Below are 19,785 nucleotides of genomic sequence, written 5' to 3'. Positions count from 1 at the left end.
ATTTGTACCTGATGACTATAATTAAGTATTGTATCTTATGATTCTTAACGAATGTATCTTTTCTTTTTACGTACACTGAGAGCATATGCACCAAAGACAAATTCCTTCTGTGTCCAATCACACTTGGCCAATAAAGAATTCTAAACTAATCTAATATCTTTGTTCCCTTCTCATTGCAAAAGAAATTTCTCCCAGAATTAAAAGTATTCATTTGGCTTGGAAAATATTTATGAAATCATTATGGTTTATCCTGACTCATTTGGGGTGATAAATCATAGGAAGTGGTGCATATGCATACAGAAAATGCATAGGTCTAAACTACACATGATTTAGTTGTGTTGTACATTTCTTTTCCATTTCCTCCTGGGAAGGTTCCTGCAGCTCGCCATGCTGAGTGGGTGGTATTTCTTTTATATCCCAGATGAATTTGAGAGGTATATCCTTCATATGTGCTTGAAAAATATTGTCAAACCTTTCACTTTGAGATACTGTCATAATATTCTTCCAGTCTCCAACCGTTCCTGATGAAAAAGAAACAAAATCCAATTATTGATCCTAGCCTGGAGTGTGTTCTCCTGAAAGGAACTCCAGCATTGATGGTCCTGTCGGATGGTCCTATCATGGCCAGTGATGGTCATCTCTTTAGCCCTGCATATCTGATACAATTTCTGGAACCGCTGTTCTGTCTTTCCACAAGATTCAAATGCTATCTTTATCCTCTCATTGCACAGTCATTCATCAGTCAGTAAGTAAGACTGGTTTTGGACTCAGCAATAGTCACAAGTGAGGTTTCATAATAATACATTACCTTGAATAATTTTTCAGCAGAAAGAGATATATAAGCATGAATAAAAGTAAATGGTTCTCTATTTTTAAACAGCATTTCTTAGTGGTCTTCTTTCACTTTTATACCTTTGCCTCCAAATCACATTTGTTATTTTAGTTTCTTTCTTATCCCCTTTTCTTTATTTACATTAAATTATCTAATACTAATAGCTTTACTTTTCTATATTCTTATATATTTATTATTTACATATTATACATTTCTAATACATTCTGTACATTCTAATTTCTCCCCTTTATTTTTTTCCTTTATTTCTAGACTCAAGCCATTCATACCATTTATTCCACTTTTAGGAAGGCACTGAAGACCTGGTGCTGCCAATAGGCCTGGGGAACCTAGAGCTGGGTGAAGCCAATTAAATAGCTTCTGAGATGTGTTGTCACTGGGGGTGGGAATACAACAAAATTATGAGAAACCCACTTCTTCCTGTGCACACCGATCTTCCTCATCTATCAATTGGCAGGCTTAAATCCAGGAAGCCCTCTCTGGCACTCACTCAACAGCTGTCTAACAACTTTGACATCAACACACAATGGAAAGCCAAATGGGCTGCTGAACTCCCAGACACAGGCAGATATGTAGACAATTATACACAAAAGATGCCAGGTTTTGATCTTTCTCAACAGCACTGGTCAACTCTGAACTGGATCCACACCCAACATTGTTTAAGTGGGGTCTTCTCTCTACCCCTCAGTGTGACTGTCGTGCACCTCAACAAAATATCCACCACATTGTCTCCGAATGTCCATGAAGAGCTTATACCGGCCTAATGTCTGATTTTTTCAACATAGACCACCCTGTCCTTGAATGGCTGGGTGGGCTGGACATTAACATTTGAACTATTATAATTCCATGTATTTGCCATAGGCTAAATAAATAAAACTGGGGGGGGGGCTATTTTATTATTTTATTATTTTCTTCTATTATTTTTATTTTTTATATATATAATATTTTTATATTCATGTACGCCGCCTTGAGTTGCCTTGTGCGAATAGGTGGCAAAATAAAATTTCTAAATAAATAAATAAATAAATTGCTCTCTCCAACCTATTAGTCTGATTCAGCACTTTTTCAAAGCTGCATCTCAAAATCTGGATGATAAAGGGAAAACCCTCATTGGAAAGAACTACCAAGCCAGAATGACCCTGAAAGACTTAGAGAACTGAGGCCATGGAAGTTGAGCTGATCCTCTTCCCGCCCCCAGAGATAATATGAGTGCACAACAGACAGAATGGAATAGAACAGTGATGGCTAACCTTTTTGCCGTCACATGCCAAAAGCGGGGGGAGCACAGGGGAGGTCGTGCCCACCCACCCCACATGTGTGCTCCCCCTGCTTTTGACACACAATAGCAAAATGGTTACCAATGAGCCCAGTAGGCCCATTTTTCACCCTCCCCAGGCTCCAGAGGCTTTCTTGGAGCATGGGGAGGGTGAAAACGGCCTTCCCCACACATCCTCAGAGCCCTCCAGAGGCCAGAAAAGGCCCATTTCCCAACTTCTGGTGGGCCCAGAAGGCCCAAAAATCAGCTGGCCGGCACATGAATTCATGCTGGGGCTGAGCTAGGGCAACACTCGTGTGCCCACAGAGCTCCATTCCACAGGTTGCCATCACAGGAATAGAATATTTGATTTTCACCTCAGAGAACCAGTGGGAGGAGCTGCTGGCTGTGAGGGGGAGTGAGGGTGAGTAGAGAGAAAAAAGCAGGGTGAAGCTGCCCTTGTTGCTCCATTTTCACTTCAGAGTTCAAATCACCAGGACCAGATGGATTATACCCCAAGGTTCTGAAGGAACTAGCAGACGAGATCTCAGAACCACTGAAGTATATCTTTCAAAGATCCTGGAGCACAGGGGAACTGCCAGAGGACTGGAAAAGAGCTGATGTAGCTCAAAAAAGGAAAAAAAAACAGATCCAGGAAACTACAGACCTATCAGCCTGATCTCAATACCAGGGAAGATTCTGGAAAAGATAATCAAGCAACGAATCACCGAACACCAAGAAGCAAACAAAATAATAACCAAAAACCAACATGGGTTTGTCAAAAACAGATCACGCCAGACTAATTTCATTGCATTCTTTGACAAAATGACAAAATTAGTGGACCAGAAGAATCCTTTCGATATAATTTACTTGTTCTTCAGTAAAGCATTTGCTAAAGTAGACCATAACCTACTACTAGATAAAGTAGAAAAATGTGGGTTAGACAGCACCACCACCAGATGGATTCGTAACTGGCTGACCAACCGCACTCAACAAGTAGTCCTCAATGGAACTACATCTACATGGAGGGAAGTATGCAGTGGAGTACACCAAGGCTCTGTTTTAGGCCCAGTACTCTTCAACATCTTCATCAATGACTTGAACGAGGGGATAGATGGGGAACTCATCAAATTTGCAGATGACACCAAGCTGGCAGAAATAGCCAACACTCCAGAAGATAGGCTCAAGATACAGAAGGATCTTGACAGACTTGAACATTGGGCGCTAACTAACAAAATGAAATTCAACAGTGAAAAAAGTAAGGTTCTACGTTTAGGCAAAAAAAACCCACACAAAATGCACAGGTACCGTATATGTGGTACCTTGCTCAATAGTAATAACGGTGAGAGGGATCTTGGAGTCCTAGTGGACAAACATTTAGATATGAGTTAGCAGTGTGCAGCAGCTGCCAAAAAAGCCAACACAATTCTGGGCTGCATAAACAGAGGGATAGAATCAAGTTCATGTGAAGTGTTAATACCATTTTATAATGCCTTGGTAAAGTCACACTTGGAATACTGCATTCAGTTTTGGTCGCCACGATGTAAAAAAGATATTGAGACTCTAGAAAGAGTGCAGAGAAGAGCAACAAAGATGATTAGGGGATTGGAGACTAAAACATAAGAAGAATGGATGCAGGAACTGGGTATGTCTAGTTTAATGAAAAGAAGGACTAGGGGAGACATGATAGCAGTCTTCCAATATCTCAAGGGCTGCCACAAAGAAGAGGGAGTCAAGCTATTTTCCAAAGCACCTGAAGGCAGGACAAGAAGCAATGGGTGGAAACTAATCAAGGAGAGAAGCAACTTAGAACTAAGGAGAAATTTCCTGACAGTTAGAACAATCAATAAGTGGAACAACTTGCCTCCAGAAGTTGTGAATGCTCCAACACTGGAAATTTTAAAGAAAATGTTGGAAAGCCATTTGTCTGAAATGGTGTAGGGTTTCCTGCCTGGGCAGAGGGTTGGACTAGAAGACCTCCAAGGTCCCTTCCAACTCTGTTATTATGTTATGTTATGCCTCTCCCCAGAACAAACTAACATAGATCTTGCCTGCTTCGAGAGTGGAAAGATGGTTAAACACTGGAATAGCTAAGGATGATCAAAGTGGATCAAATGGATCAATGGATCAAAGATACTGGTGCAGGCTTTCACTACTGGTATCTGTTGGGCATTTTTGGGCTTCAGAGTTTAGTGCCTATGATCTAAATAACAGATCAAAGATACATTGGCTTTGCTAAAGTTTTATATTTGGGCGATTGATTGATCTGGTTTCCGGAAGATGGCGACCAGGGAGGTTGCACCGGAGAAATGCTCTCTGTAAAAGGGCTCTTTTGAGCTCTTAGGAGAGCAGTTTCCCCGAAGATTCTTTGCTGGCGATACTCCAGAGCCGAAGGTTTTTCCAGGCTGCCGAGGATTGAGGCTGCCGAGGTTCTTCCAGGCTGCTGAGGACTCAGGCGGTGGGCGAAGAGTCGGAGACCGCCGGAGCCTGGACTGCCGCAGCCGTGAGGCCGTCGACTGAAAGAGGCTGGAGCCGCCCGCTACCGCCGGAGCCGCCGCCAGCCCTGTGGCTGCCGCTGCCGCTTGTGCCGCCACGGGCCGCCGCCAGCCCTGTGACTGCCGCTGCCGCTTGTGCCGCGGGCCGCCGCCGGAGCCGCCGCCAGCCCCGTGAGTGCCACCGGAGCCGCCGCCAGAGCTGCCGCCAGCCCCGGGATTGCCGCTGCCGCTTGTGCCGCCGGAGCCGCCGCCAGACCCGAGACCACCGCTACCGCATTAAAGGCGGCTGGAGACACCCGAAACCACTAAAGCCACCCCACCAGACCCGGGACTGCCGCTGCCGCTAACGTGAGTCGCACCGCTGCCATCACCGCCCTCCATCATCGCCCTCCCTCATTGCTACAAACTTTAAATTTCCCACCAAGGAGATAAAAGCCCAGCAACATTTACAACAACCCTAATCAGCCTATCCCCCAATCGGCAGGACTGCTGCAGGACTACTGGTGAGTTCCTAGGAGACTCCAGTCTCCCGGCCTCTACTGACTTTTTGAATCTCCCGCCATTACAGCCACCTGTAAAGAAGCTTCTTCAACCACCCTATCTCACCATTTTAAATTTCCCGCCAAATCTCACTGTTACCATAGTGACTCCCCATTACCATAGCAACTGCCAAATTGACTACCATTTAAAGTTAAAGAGACAGATATAAAATCAAAGATAATTGATTAAGTGACAGACACTTAATCATTACTAAAATAAATAATAATAAATAAATAAATAATAATAATAAATAAATAAATAAATAAAACAAAGGAATAAGAAAGATCATCATTATGCCAGCCAGAAAATCAAACGCTGATAAAATCTTAGAATCAAGATTAACAACTATTGAACAAAACATAGATAAAAGATTACAAGCTATTGAACAAAACCTAGAAAAAAGAATTCAAAATATTGAACAAAACCTAGAAAAAAGAATTCAAAATATTGAACAAAACTTAGAAAAAAATTCTATCAGTTATTGAACAAAGTTTCACAGATTTGATAAAACAAATTTCAACACTAAAAAATGAAAACTCTAATGATCTAAATCTCTTCCAAACTCATCTATCACCACAAAATATACAACTTACAACTCAACCTAGACATCAAATTAATACAACACAACCCAAACAACAAACAACTACTAATCAACTAATCAGAGATGCAATGGAGAGAGGACAAAAAATAAATAATGCAATATTATTTGGACTTGAAAACACAAATGAACCAGATATCAATAAGATTCACAACATCATTGGAAATTATAATTCATCAACCATCTCCCCAAATGAAATAATTGCTGTCTCCAGAGATGGACCAGAATATAAAAACAGCGATGGGACAACAGCACCAAGATTTTGTAGAGTTATATGCACTAATGAGGACAGTAAACGCAAATTCATAAAGACTATAAACTCAATTGCTAAATCCAACCCTACCTACAGTAAACTTAGATCACGTCCTGACCTATCCTTTCTACAAAGGATACGCTCTCGTGAACTTCGCACAGAACTTAAAAGAAGACAAGACAATGGTGAATCCAACCTATACATCGACTACCATGCTGATTGCATAAAAAATAAAACCTGCAATCAAAAAATCACCTCCAAACCCCCCATCACCCATAACAATCAACCAGCCATCCCAGTATTCAATCAAGTACCGATCACCCTACCATCCATTCAACCAACCATCGTACCAGCCATTCAACCAACAGCCATCCAACCAACAATCCAACCAGCCATCCAACCAACCATCCAAACAGCCATCCAAGCAGCCATCCAAGCAGCCATCCAAACAGCCATCCAACCAGCCATCCAAACAGCCACCCAACAATCCACCCAACCAGCCATCCAAACAACCATCCATCCAAACACCCAAACTACCATCCAACCATCTATACAACCATCTATTGTCCACAACCCCAACCTACTAACACCCAAACTAGGTATGCACGCCTTACCTCTTCAACACCAATCATATCAGATCTCAAATGCACATTGATAAATGCAAGAAGCATAGTCAACAAATTACCTGAATTTATCCTCTTATTAAACAGTGGCACATTTGATATCATTTTTGTTTGCGAAACATGGCTGAATTCATCCCTTCCTGACTCCATTATCTCAAACAAAGAATATCAAGTCTATCGATCAGATCGGGAAAACCGAAGAGGTGGTGGAGTGGCTATCTTTACAAAAGACACTGAATCTAAAAATATCCAAGTAGCACATAAACTCTCTTCCTGAAACTATAGTATGCGACCTATCCCTTGACACTACTCTTGATTCTTACTATGCTACAGAGCCCCGACTATGACATTACCCATAAATATGCTAACCTCAATGCTAACATGGACTACCTCTTGCTCATACCCTCTTATCTTCCTTGGTGACTTAAATCTACCTCTCATTAACTGGACAACCAATGAATGTTCAACTGACCCAATCCATACTACACTATACAACGCTGTTACAAACCTAGGTCTTGAACAACTTGTAACTAACAATACAAGACTCAACAACTGCCTTGACCTCATCTTCTGCAACAATCCAAACTCAATTTACGGACTACAAATTAAAGAACCTTTTTCAAACAGTGACCACTGCATGATTGGTTTTCGTCTCAATATCGTCCATACTTAAATCGTCATAACACCAGAACTCCCAACTACAACTTCAAGAAAGCCAATTACGACCTTATAAACAACGATCTTTCACTTCTGAACTGGCAAAATCTGTTTGCAACCTGCATAACCGCTGATGACCTCTATAGAATCTTCCTACTTGAAATCAATAGAGTCATTAAATTATATGTACCACGAATGACTACCATGTCCAAGAAAACAAACTACCCATATCAATAAAAAGCTTCAATCAAAAAAAATCCTCTGGAAAAGAAACAAAAAGGCTATGTTACAAACTTCAGAAACCGTTACAGAAACATATGCAACCAAATAAAACTGAATGCACAAATTACCACACCAAGCAAGAAGAAAACCTTCTACGCACAAATTCCAATCGTGCCTTTTATAATTTTGTCAACAGTAAACTTAAAGATTCAAGATCCATCCCACCACTAAAAGATTCTAACAACAAAGAATGCAATGACGAAACAGTCAAAGCAAACCTCTTCAACATTTTCTTTGGCTCAGTTTTTGTTAACTCCGATAACACATATCCAACATTCCACAAACGAACCAGCAATGACTATGATGATTTAACTCATATAGATTTCACAGAAGACAACGTTGGTAAAGCTCTTCACAACTTAAAACCATCGCTTTCTATTGGACCTGATGGTCTATGTGCATATTTCTTAAAAACTTTCCATTAATATAGCTGAACCCCTAAGTATTATCTTTGATAAAGCTTTCACTACCAGTTCTCTTCCCAAACTTTGGTCACTAGCCACAGTCATCCCCATCTTCAAAAAGGAGACCCCAGCTTAGTCGAAAACTACAGACCGATCTCCCTTTGCTCGTCACCTGCAAAGTCATGGAATCTATCATCAATCAATCCATTACCTCACACTTAGAAACTAACAACCTACTCTCCAACAAACAATTTGGTTTCAGGAAAAGTTATCATGTAACTTACAACTTCTCCACTGCAAAAACATATGGACTTCAAATCTAGATCAAGGCAAATCAATAGATGCAATCTACATAGACTTCTGCAAAGCTTTTGACTCAGTAGTACACGATAAACTTCTCCTTAAACTAACATCCTATGGCATCTCAGGACCCCTCCACAAATGGATATCTGCTTTTCTGTCTAACAGACAACAAGTGGTCAAAATTGGCAATGCTTTATCAAATCCTGTTCCTGTCAAGAGTGGCGTTCCTCAAGGCAGCGTCCTTGGACCAACACTCTTTATTCTATACATTAATGATCTTTGTGACCATATCTCAAGTAATTGTGTTCTCTTTGCTGACGATGTCAAACTATTTAACACCACAGACAACACTTCTATCATTCAAAACGACCTTGACCATCTAACCGCTTGGTCTAAAATTGGCAGCTCAAATTTCAACCAGCAAATGCTCAGTCTTACATATAGGAAAAAGAACTCTAAAACTAAGTACATACTAGATGGACATTACCTTACAGACGACCCCATCCCGTTAAAGACCTTGGAGTTTTCATGAGTCTTTCCACAGAAACCAATGAGACATAATTTTGCAACATGAGATTTAGCCTGGGAGCTCATTGGAGGGTGAAAACACTTCAAATTCATTAGATCTGAAGTTGTATCCTCTTTGCTCAATTGCTCCAAACTGGGTGCTCTTATTGTCAATAACTCCAAGGAATTGTAGGAAGTTAGCACCCACCCATCTTTTAGAAGAATGAATTATTAAAAAGGCAGAATATTATATTTTCCCTAAAGAAGAAACATATTTCTAAAGACATAAACTCAGAGGCTAAGCTTCCTGCCCCCCCAGCAGATATTTTGGTGCTAACCTATCTACAAGACAAAAGGCTGGGCCAGCTTATCTACAAAACAAAACACCTTCACCCTCAGGACATAATAGGATTAGCCCTCTACCCATCTCACCACATGGTACTTGTGAAGATTGCACCACCCAGCAAGATTCAGCCAAGCTTGGGATTCAGGACATCCTACAAAGTTTCCCCTGCGCAGCCTCATGGGAGCCTGACAACCAATCAGAATTCATGCCCTTGCCACAGGAACAAGAAGCAAGTTCAAAGCCCAAGAGAGGGTATAAATCTCTCTCTTTCTCTCTCTCTCTCTCTCACCCATGTACTCAATTGCCTAGGACCTCAAACCATGTGGTCCTGTCCACCATTAAACCTTCTTTCCAAACAGCCTCCATGTTTCCAGTGTCTTTCTCCCCACTTGGAACTGAACCCAGCTGGACATTTCTTCCAACAGGATGCACTAGGAAACCAGCATTGTCACAAACATCTTGTTTTCATCTTACCTTTTCCAGATAAAAATGTTTGCATAAATGGCTCCAAATCAGATTTTTCTATTTTTTTCATTGCGTTGATGTAATGAAAAGAGGAAACCATAACATCTTTTGGATTTCGGTACACATAAATAACCTGCAAGATATATATATATATATTTATATGTATGATCTATATAAAAAAGGCTGTATGTATGTAGGTAGTTAGTTAGGTTAGGTAGGTATGTTCAAGCATAACTCTGAATGCCTTGAGCAATTTCAACCAAAGTTGATACACAGATGACTTACTCTCTGGAAACAAATACTGTGGGGGTAAGACACCCCTAACACCCCTCGGATTGTGTGTTCTGTTAAGATACAGCCTGTTGTGTCTTAAAATGGCTTCTACTGTACAGCCTTAAAATGGATTCTACAGCACAGTGGAGTTGCCATGGTAATGGTGCACCCTCCCTGCCCCACCATAGCCAGCCAAGGGTCACAAGAGGAGAATGGGGAGGAGGAGGGCCACCGGAGCCTTAGTGCAGGAGCGGAGCAGTTCTATACTTGCCTTCGTGCCACTTTTGTCTCAAGGGAGCCTTTGTCTCCTGCCACTTTTGGTTGGAGCTCATGCCCACCATGCTTGGCTGAAGAGCTGTGGGGGGGACGGGGGGGATGGCAAGGTGATGGCCATAGCCTTAGTGCAGGAGCGAAGTGACCCTGTACTTTCCTTCGCACCACATTTGCACTCAAGGCAGCCCTCCTGCTGCTTTGGGCTCAGAGCTGTAAGTCACGTCCTGTTGCTAGGGGCAAGTGGGGCAGGATCGCATTGTCACTCCACATCATAATGGGCTCCAGGAGGAGGATGAGAACCCATCTCCCCCATTGCAAATTGCGCTAAAGTTCTCTGTGCTGCACAAAGCACTGTGAGAGTGTCTCATGGCCTGCCCTATGCCTCAAATCAGAATCAAAGAAAACACACACACACACACACACACAGAGAGAGAGAGAGAGAGAGAGAGATACAGAGGGGGAAAGAGAGAGAGACAGAGAGAGAGATACACAGAGAGGGGGCAGATAGGGGAGAGAGACAGAGAAAGAGAGACATGCAGAGAGAGGGCAGAGAAAGACACACACAGAGACAGGGGAGAGAGGGGGGAGAGGCACAGACAGAGATACAGAAAGGGGGGAGAGAGGGGGGAAGAGAGAAGAGAGAGAGAGAGAGAAATACACACAGAGGGAGGAGAACTGGCTATAACTGGGCAATACCGGGTTTTCAGCTAGTCTACAATAAATACATTTATTTTTGTTATAAGTGTCCTGAAATATATTCTTGTAAGAATTATCTAAATCCTTTAAACATTTCATTTTTATCCCGCTTTTCCTCTAAGAGTATAAGATGACATAAAGTGTATTCTATGCCCCTCACATTTTATTCTCACTATCATGCCATGCATTCGAGAATACTGAGATAAAGTAATTGGCTCAAAATCATCCTGTGTTTTAAAGGGTCAGCCTATGTAGTGATTTTTCATTCAACCTTTTTTTTTTTAAAAAAAAGACAAATCTCCAGATACAGTTTCATCATCTTGTTCAGTTGAAGACTTTATCGCACTTGCTGCAGAGAACAATGGAAAAGGTCTTCTTGTATTTCAGTGCTGTAAATGTACAGCTTGACCAAGAGCCTACATCTGAGGGCAACACAAAGGACTCTATGAAGACTCCAGCCTGATAGCTTTTGAAAAGTCCTCAAAAGCTTTGATGCCTTTCATCTGCCTTTCCTTGAACTCTGATTTTCTCAGCATCTCTTGGACCCATGGGAGTGGGGTAACTTCTTCTTTAGACTTCTTATTGGGTAGCCATAATTCCAGTCCCTGAGAGCTATTGTCTTTGTTGAATATGGAAATAAGGAGGGAAACCTTGGCTCAAGGTTAGAATAGAATAGACATTGTGTGGGATGAGTTTGACCCTGTGGCTCCCGAGGACATGGACAGGTTGTTGGGTAGGTTGAATGCCACCACGTGTTTACTGGACCCGTGCCCCTCTTGGCTGGTGCTGGCCACTCGAGAGGTGACACGAGGCTGGCTCCAGGCGATTACGACTGCTTCTTTGGTGGAGGGTGTCTTCCCGGCCGCCTTGAAAGAGGCGGTGGTGAGGCCCTCCTCAAGAAGCCGCCCTGACCCGGCTGTTTTGGGTAATTATCGTCGTTCCAACCTTCGCGGCTAAGGTTGTAGAGAGTATGGTGGCATATCAATTTCCTTGCACCTGGATGAAACTGTCTATCTAGACCTGCTCCAGTCCGGTTTTCGCCCGGTTACAGCACGGAGACGGCTTTGGTCGCGTTGGTGGATGATCTCTGGAGGGCCAGGACAGGGGTTGCTCCTCTGCCCTGGTCCTATTAGACCTCTCAGCGGCTTTCGATACCATCGACCATGGTATCCTGCTGCGCCGGTTGGAGGATTGGGAGTGGGAGGCACCGTTTATCGGTGGTTCTCCTCCTATCTCTCCGACCGTCGCAGTCGGTGTTGACGGGGGCAGAGGTCGGCCCCGAGGCGCCTCACTTGTGGGTGCCGAGGGTCGATCCTCTCGCCTTCTGTTTAACATCTACATGAAGCCGCTGGGTGAGATCATCAGTGGTTTCGTGTGAAGTACCAGCTGTATGCGGATGACACCCAGCTGTACTTTTTCACACCGGACCACCCCAACGGTTATCAAGTGCTGTCCCGGTGCCTGGAGGCCGACGGGTCTGGATGGGGAGAAATAGGCTCAAGCTCAATCCTCCAAGACAGAGTGGCTGTGGATGCCGCATCCCGATACAGTCAGCTAAATCCGGCTGACCATCGGTGGCGAGTCATTGGCCCCGATGGAAAGGGTCCGCAACTTAGGCGTCCTCCTGGATGAACGGCTGTCTCTAGAAGACCATTTGTCGGCCGTCTCCAGGAGAGCGTTCTACCAGGTTCGCCTGGTACGCCAGGTGCGCCCCTTTCTGGACCCGGATGCCCTATGCACGGTCACCACGCACTCGTGACGCCTCGCCTGGATTACTGCAATGCTCTCTACATGGGGCTCCCTTGAAGGGCATCCGAGGCTGCAGTTAGTCCAGAATGCGCTGCGCTGGTGATAGATGGAGCCCTCGTGGCTCCCGTATAACACCCATCCTGCGCAGGCTGCACTGGCTACCTGTGGCTTTCCGGGTGCGCTTCAAGGTTTTGGTGACCACCTTTAAAGCGCTCCATGGCATTGGGCCGGGCTACTTACGGGACCACCTACTGCTACCGAATATCTCTCACCGACCCGTGCGCCTCACAGAGAGGGTCTCTCAGGGTGCCGTCGGCGCTGCAATGTCGTCTGGCGACACCCAGGAAGGGCCTTCTGTGGGGCCCCACCCTCTGGAATGAACTACCCCCGGACTTCGCCAGCTCGGACCTCCGGACCTTCCGCGGGCTTAAAACGTATTTATTTAATTGTGCAGGGCTGAGCTAGATTTTAAATTATTGGTTTTAAATTGGGTTTTATTTGATATTTTAATTCTAAATTTACGGGCTTTTTAGAATCAGTTTTTTAATTGTTTTATATTGTATTTATATGTCTTTTAAATGCCTGTACACCGCCCTGAGTCCTTCGGGAGATAGGGCGGTATATAAATTTGAATAAATAAATAAATAAATAAATAAGAATAGAATAGAATTTTTTATTGGCCAAGTGTGATTGGACACACAAGGAATTTGTCTTGGTGCATATGGTCTCAGTGTACATAAAAGAAAAGATACGTTCATCAAGGTACAACATTTACAACCCAATTGATGGTCAGTATATCAATATAAATCATAAGGATTGCCAGCAACAAGTTATAGTCATACAGTCATAAGTGGAAAGAGATTGGTGATGGGAACTATGAAACGATTAATAGTAGTGCAGATTCAGTAAATAGTCTGACAGTGTTGAGGGAATTATTTGTTTAGCAGAGTGATGGCCTTTGGGAAAAAACTGTTCTTGTGTCTAGTTGTTCTGGTGTGCAGTGCTCTATAGCGTCGTTTTGAGGGTAGGAGTTGAAACAGTTTATGTTATTTTATGTTAACAGTTTATGTTAAGGTTTCCCTCCTCGTTTCCATATTCAGCAAAGACAATAGCTCTCAGGGACTAGAATTATGGCTACCCTCTGGTCTGCCTGCCAAGTGGAAGGACTGAAGGTTTAAATTGATTGACTCCTGCATCTATGAGGGAAATTCAAGGAGCCTAGTAGCTGAGCTGTCAAACAGCTCCCCTTAAAGGGAGCTGCTGGACGGCTCAGCCTCTGTTTTTTTCCCTGTACCAGCTTGCAATTAACAAGCCATTTGTATAGCTGTGAGTCCTGCCTCTTGTTTGATCCACACTTAACAGTCTTCCTTCTGTTTTAACTCCCTCTTCATCCCTTATGACAGGGATAGATTTCTCTTGTATTCAATGTTCCTTTAGTAGGGGTATATCTGGATGTAGAGTCTACTCCTATGCCCATATTTCTGCCTTTCTTCTTTTTTGGTTTTTAGCAAAAGTAATAGCATTTTTCTGCTCTAATTGTAGATTAAGACATTTTCCCCTTTAGTTATCATAAAATCTTACATACAAAAATTCAAGGATTTCTCTATTTCTTATATTTTTATCATGATCACCTACATATCTAGGTATAATATCTACATATTATAGGAGTAGGTAAGGTTTGATCTTACTTAAGATTCATGACATGGACTGCACTAGTTCTAAGAATGAAATTATAAAATGGCATGCCCGGTGAAGATATGGGGTTCCACTACAACTAATACATGACACACGTGTCACTTTAACAGCATGAAACTATTATCATGAAATTTATTTTTCAAAGAGACCAGGCCAAGTCCTAAAATGCCAGGGAATTTCCAGAAGTCTGGCACTCTGAAAAATTAGCCATCAATAGACACATAGCATAGATTAACTCCAAGATTAATTTCAGGCCAACAGTCAAGTAAACAATACCCCAATCAAGAAACTGCCAAAGAGCCATCAGTAGACAGCCCAACCAAAGACCACACTCCACCTCCACAGATAGGCAAGATACCAGCATATAAACGGTTAGCAAACAGCACTCCTTAGTGCACTGATGATATTCCCTAGTTAGGATAATGAAACATCTGCAAGAAAACAAGCTAGCTCTGAGAGCACCTCACAGTGGTCATAAATTAAGGATATTTATCCTTAACTATTTATCAAGTAATTCACTATTAAGTTAGAATGGAGAACAAGAGTTGCCTACTTTTCCCCTTTTGGCTCTCAATGTCTTGGGAGCTAGGTAATATGGCAGGTGTGACATGATGACACGAGGTGACGGGAGCTGGGCGATATCCACATTGTATATGTTGTAATCTAGGAATGGAGACTGAATTGGTAAATTTTCTGTTCCATTCCGATGGCCTTCATACAAAATCAAGCATAAAATATTCTGGATCCAGATAGTTCCTAGAAAAGAAAATTGATTGTTTTAAATGTCAGGGAAATTACCTAGGCTTCACGTTACTTATATCACCAAATACATATCACTAAGAGAAGAAATAAATTGAATTTCATCTGATTTAAAGAGTAGGAATCAATTAAGATCAACAATAGAATCATTCGTGTATGAACTGTGAGCAAAATAAGCTAATTAGAACACTAGGCATATTTTGTGATGTCAGACTTATTTTCAACTAAATTCAGAGAGTTTCTTCAAGCGTGAGAACAGAACTTGACTGTTTCACCTTGGGAAAAAAACATACACATTCTGATTTAATGTTTAGAAATATCCCATTGGAAGCGCAGAAATGCCTTAAAGCAAGCAAGAATATTACCAGATCATATTGAGAATTGCATAAAAAAGTCTCTGATTCTGCATACACTCTTGGCCAGCTCTCTAAAATATTTTCTTTTTTGACCTATATAAAACAGAATATTCCTCCTTTCATGAAAATGAATTAATTATGACTTTGCAGATATACAATTTCTGTGTTAATTGTCAACTTATTCCTCAAAACTGAGGGAAACTAAATGGATGGATCCAAAGTAAAACTGATATTTCATTAGATAGCTAAATTTGGTTTCATAAAAAGAGCACTTATAAGTTAACCTGATAATAAGAATATGAGTTCTGAATATGTTTCAATATTGCAACTACTTTGTTTTACTAATTGTTTCACTATGAAATTAATTATAGGCTAATCTCAACCGGCAATGGTTCAGGGGTTTAAGAATGCTGATTCTATCACTCCTCTCATATCTCAGATTCCTTATTCCTAGATTAAGATCTAAGCACTATTAATTAAGATAAGACTTTGTGTGGAGAGGGGAAAGCTTCTTCAGAAGTGTGTCACAAAAGTATCAATTTTGAAAGTGATAACAGTTAAAAATACTGGAAATTCATCTAGATGGTTAAATAATGAATGCTACCTCCCTTTTTTTCTTTGGATGTTGCAAATGTTATTGAGAGAGCAATGGACCTACCATTGGGGTTGATAGGACAATAGTTTTGACTCTTGGGTCTGATAGAATGACTGATCTAACAATTGGGGCCGACAGAGCAATAAACCTAGCCATTGGGGCTGATAGGAAAATGGATGTAACTATTGGGGTTGACAGAGTTGTTTTTTTGTTTTTGTTTACATTTATACCCCGCCCTTCTCCGAAGACTCAGGGCGGCTTACAGTGTATAAGGCAATAGTCTCATTCTATTTGTATATTTTTTACAAAGTCAACTTATTGCCCCCCCAACAATCTGGGTCCTCATTTTACCTACCTTATAAAGGATGGAAGGCTGAGTCAACCTTGGGCTGGGCTTGAACCTGCAGTAATTGCAGGCTACTGTGTTCTAATAACAGGCTTCTTAACGGCCTGAGCTATCCCGGCCCTTATATCTATATCTTATATCTACCTACATATCTAACCATTGGGGCTGACAGAGGAAAGGTTCTAACCAAACACAACTTCTCCAGTCCTTTAACCTCTAATTTTCCTGCTGTCAACATCAAACCTATGCCTCCATATGTGCTACTTTCTAAATCCTGGCCCTTATTTGTCCTCGTCAGAGTAGGACAGAGTAGGCTCATTTCATATAGACATAATTTCTTTTGCTCTTTTCAGACCTCTTTCTTAAAGGGGAAGGATGTAAGGTAGTGGTGAAATGCTCCGAAGTCTGCTACTGGTTTGCTGTGCCCATGCATGTGCGGTGCTCACCAAATGACATCAATACTGACATCAATACAATTGAACGTGTCCAGAAATATTTTACAAGAAGAGTTCTCCACTCCTCTGAAAACAACAAAATACCTTATCCATTATCTATATCTATATCTATATCTATATCTATCTATCTATCTATCTATCTATCTATCTATCTATCTATCTATCTATAATATTATATCTATAATATTATATATATTATATATATATCTATATCTATAATATCTATATATTATATTATTATATTATAATTTACATAATTTAGATTATATATATTATCATATATATTTCCTCATATATATGTTTATATACTTTATATATATTTGTGTGATGCTTGTGTATATTGTTGTGACAAAAATAAATAAATATAAATAAATAAATAAAATAAATGAGTGCTTCAGCATACATGCGCAGTGCATGTCAAATGTGTGCTTTGCACACATGCATACCACAGGCGCTATCGTGCAAGGCTGAAAAAGGAGGCTTAAGAAGCCTTTTCTAAGATAATTAGAACAGTGAGGGGGAGAACAGCTGTGCCGTGCAATTTAGATTTGCTATAATACACGATTGCTTTCTAGCGAATCTAAATCGTGTGGCACAGCTGATAGTTGGAAATACCAGTTCATCCAAACTAGTAGCATTTTTTTACTACCGCTTGGCCCGAACCGGTAGCTTTTATTACTACCGGTTCAGGTGAACCGGTCTGAATCAGTAGCATTTCACCCAGGAAGGAAGGAAGGAAGGAAGGAAGGAAGGAAGGAAGGAAGGAAGGAAGGAAGGAAGGAAGGAAGGAAAGAGGTGGCAGGTGGCATTACTGAATTTGAACCTCATGGTACTACCTCGACACATTCTTTCCTTCTTCTCAACTCTAGAGCTCTTGAGAAAAAATGGAGCTTGGGACTTGTTTGTTCAAAGTGACAGCAAAAAAAATTCTCCAAAACCTTGTAAAAAACTAAAGACAGAGGGAGAACCATGCAGTCAATGAGGTCTGAGCAATGTTTTAAATAAGAAATGTCTATCTCAGGGACACAGACAAAGATTCAGAGTCCAAAACAGAGGCATTTATTTGTGAAAGGAGAACTAACACAGGCCACAATCACAACTGCAGAATTCCAAAAGAAATCAAAATAATCTAATTTATCTGTTCACAAGATAGAAATGTGGCATTTTTTGTAAAGAGACTAACTAAGGAAGGTCCATCTGCTGCTGAGATGTAATCCAGCATTTCCCCTTATCTCTTCTTTCAAAAAATCAAAGCCAGAGAAAAAGCATCCTTTTCAGAAAAAAACTATCCTTGAAATTGTCTAAAAAGCCTGAATACAAGAGATCAGTGACCTCTTTTTCCTGGCTTAAAATTGTGAGACAGAGGAAGTGGTGGGGTGAAAAGTAAAGTTATCTTGGGTCAAAAAAAAGGGAAGCAAGAGTTAAATCTTTTCTTTCTGGGTGGGATTTTCCTACTCCTGAATGAAGATCCTTTGTTGCAATATAGCCATATGGATTCCATCTGAGAGATCGCCTATGTGCTAGATTAGCGTGGGATTCTCCCAGCTAGTTGAATCACATAGGTAGAAACTTCTTTGATGTTAAAGTCACATCAGAGGAGCAGGATATTTACCTCTATGGTGTGAAGATGCATTTACAGTTTTACATCCCATTTCCTTTACTTGATAAGATCTTCCTCACAAAGATATAAGGAATCCCTTTATGTGAAGATCAATTGGTATGCAAGGTTAGGATGTCACAGGATGTATTGCTATGTTTTGCTACATGATCGATATACAAGATTTTGTTTGATGTATTGCTTTCTGATAGACTCTCTTTGATGTATGTGCCTTCTGATGTTATTGTCTTTTATGCAAATGCTTTCCTGTAAGAATCCTAATAAAAGGAAAGGCTTAGATTTTGTTCTGGGCTTTGTCCCAACGAAAACTTTGCTTCTGACTCATTGCTTCATGAGAGACCACCGCAATCCTTACTTGGTTATAATACTTTCCAAACCTCCTGTAAATAAGACTCTAATCATGCAGAATTCCCTTACTCATTGAAGGACATCAACATGGAGGATCCACTAATATCAGAAATGTAAAAGAAAAAACAAAATGTATGCCCTTTTAGCATACATTTTGTTTTAGGGACGCAGTGGCTCAATGGCTAAGATGCTGAGTTTGTCTATTGAAAGGGTGGCAGTTCAACGGTTCGAATCCCTAGTGCCATGTAATGGGGACCATTACTTGTCCCAGCTTCTGCCAACCTAGCAGTTTAAAAGCACATAAAAAAAAGTGCAAGTAGAAAAATAGGGACCACCTAATGGGAAGGTAACAGTGTTCCGTGCACCTTTGTCGCATGGTCATATGGCCGGCATTTAGTCATGCCAGCCACATGCCCATAGAGATGTCTTTGGACAGCACTGGCTCTTCGGCTTTGAAACAGAGATGAGCACCACCCCCTAGAATCGGGAACAACTAGCACATATGTTCAAGGGGAACCTTTATCTTACTAAATCTGCCAATTGCAGAATAATTTCCAACAATAAGGACTATTTAAAACATAGAGAGGGGCAGAATGAAACTTCCCAAAGAGAAAGTTTAGTTACAGTATTAAATGTAAATATACATTGCTCATTTTATTGAATACTTACCAGATTTTGGGTAAGTGGTTATGAATATATCACTGTCCCTGACTTCGAAATCTTCTATTGCCTCAAGATGTTTAAGTTTTATGACGTTTGAACTGAAATAACACCCTTTAAAAATCAGTAGTTCTGCATTTTGCTCTGTTTCTTCCATAATAAGAGGGCTGCAATAAAAGAGAAATTAGAAGGTTTCCCCCCCTTAATGCTAGAAGCATACATAGGTGGAGTGTCATATTATCTGAGTTTAGAAGCCCTTTGTTTCAACCATTTAGAGCTGGCAGGCTATTTCACCAATGGTCTCCAAGGAAAGACAACATGAAAAATTGGATTTTTTTGAATAGCTATTAAAACCATAACTCAAATGTTATATTTAAGAATTTT

General features: G+C 41.2%; 1 protein-coding gene across 1 annotated transcript; it reads right to left on the bottom strand.

The window, feature by feature from the left end:
* Positions 1-318: 318 nt before the first annotated feature.
* Positions 319-19,558, bottom strand: LOC131193979 (amine sulfotransferase-like). Its single transcript, XM_058174517.1, has 4 exons — positions 19,411-19,558; positions 14,818-15,020; positions 9,588-9,711; positions 319-521 (listed from the first exon to the last, which is right to left on the bottom strand). Exons 1-4 carry the CDS (start codon positions 19,556-19,558, stop codon positions 319-321), a joined length of 678 nt encoding a protein of 225 aa, XP_058030500.1.
* Positions 19,559-19,785: the final 227 nt, after the last annotated feature.

Source organism: Ahaetulla prasina, chromosome 1, assembly GCF_028640845.1.
Source record: "Ahaetulla prasina isolate Xishuangbanna chromosome 1, ASM2864084v1, whole genome shotgun sequence".
NCBI lineage: Eukaryota > Metazoa > Chordata > Lepidosauria > Squamata > Colubridae > Ahaetulla > Ahaetulla prasina.
The sequence above is the reverse complement of the archived record's forward strand: the minus strand, read 5'-3'. Positions and strand labels throughout refer to the sequence as shown.

Coding starts and splice junctions, on each gene's coding strand:
- LOC131193979 (XM_058174517.1), bottom strand. CDS start 19,558: ATGGAAGAAACAGAGCAAAATGCAGAACTACTGATTTTTAAAGGGTGT. Junction 15,021..19,410: donor AACCACTTACCCAAAATCTG/GTAAGTATTCAA, acceptor TTTCTTTTCTAG/GAACTATCTGGATCCAGAAT. Junction 9,712..14,817: donor TGAGAGCCAAAAGGGGAAAA/GTAGGCAACTCT, acceptor TATATCTTGCAG/GTTATTTATGTGTACCGAAA.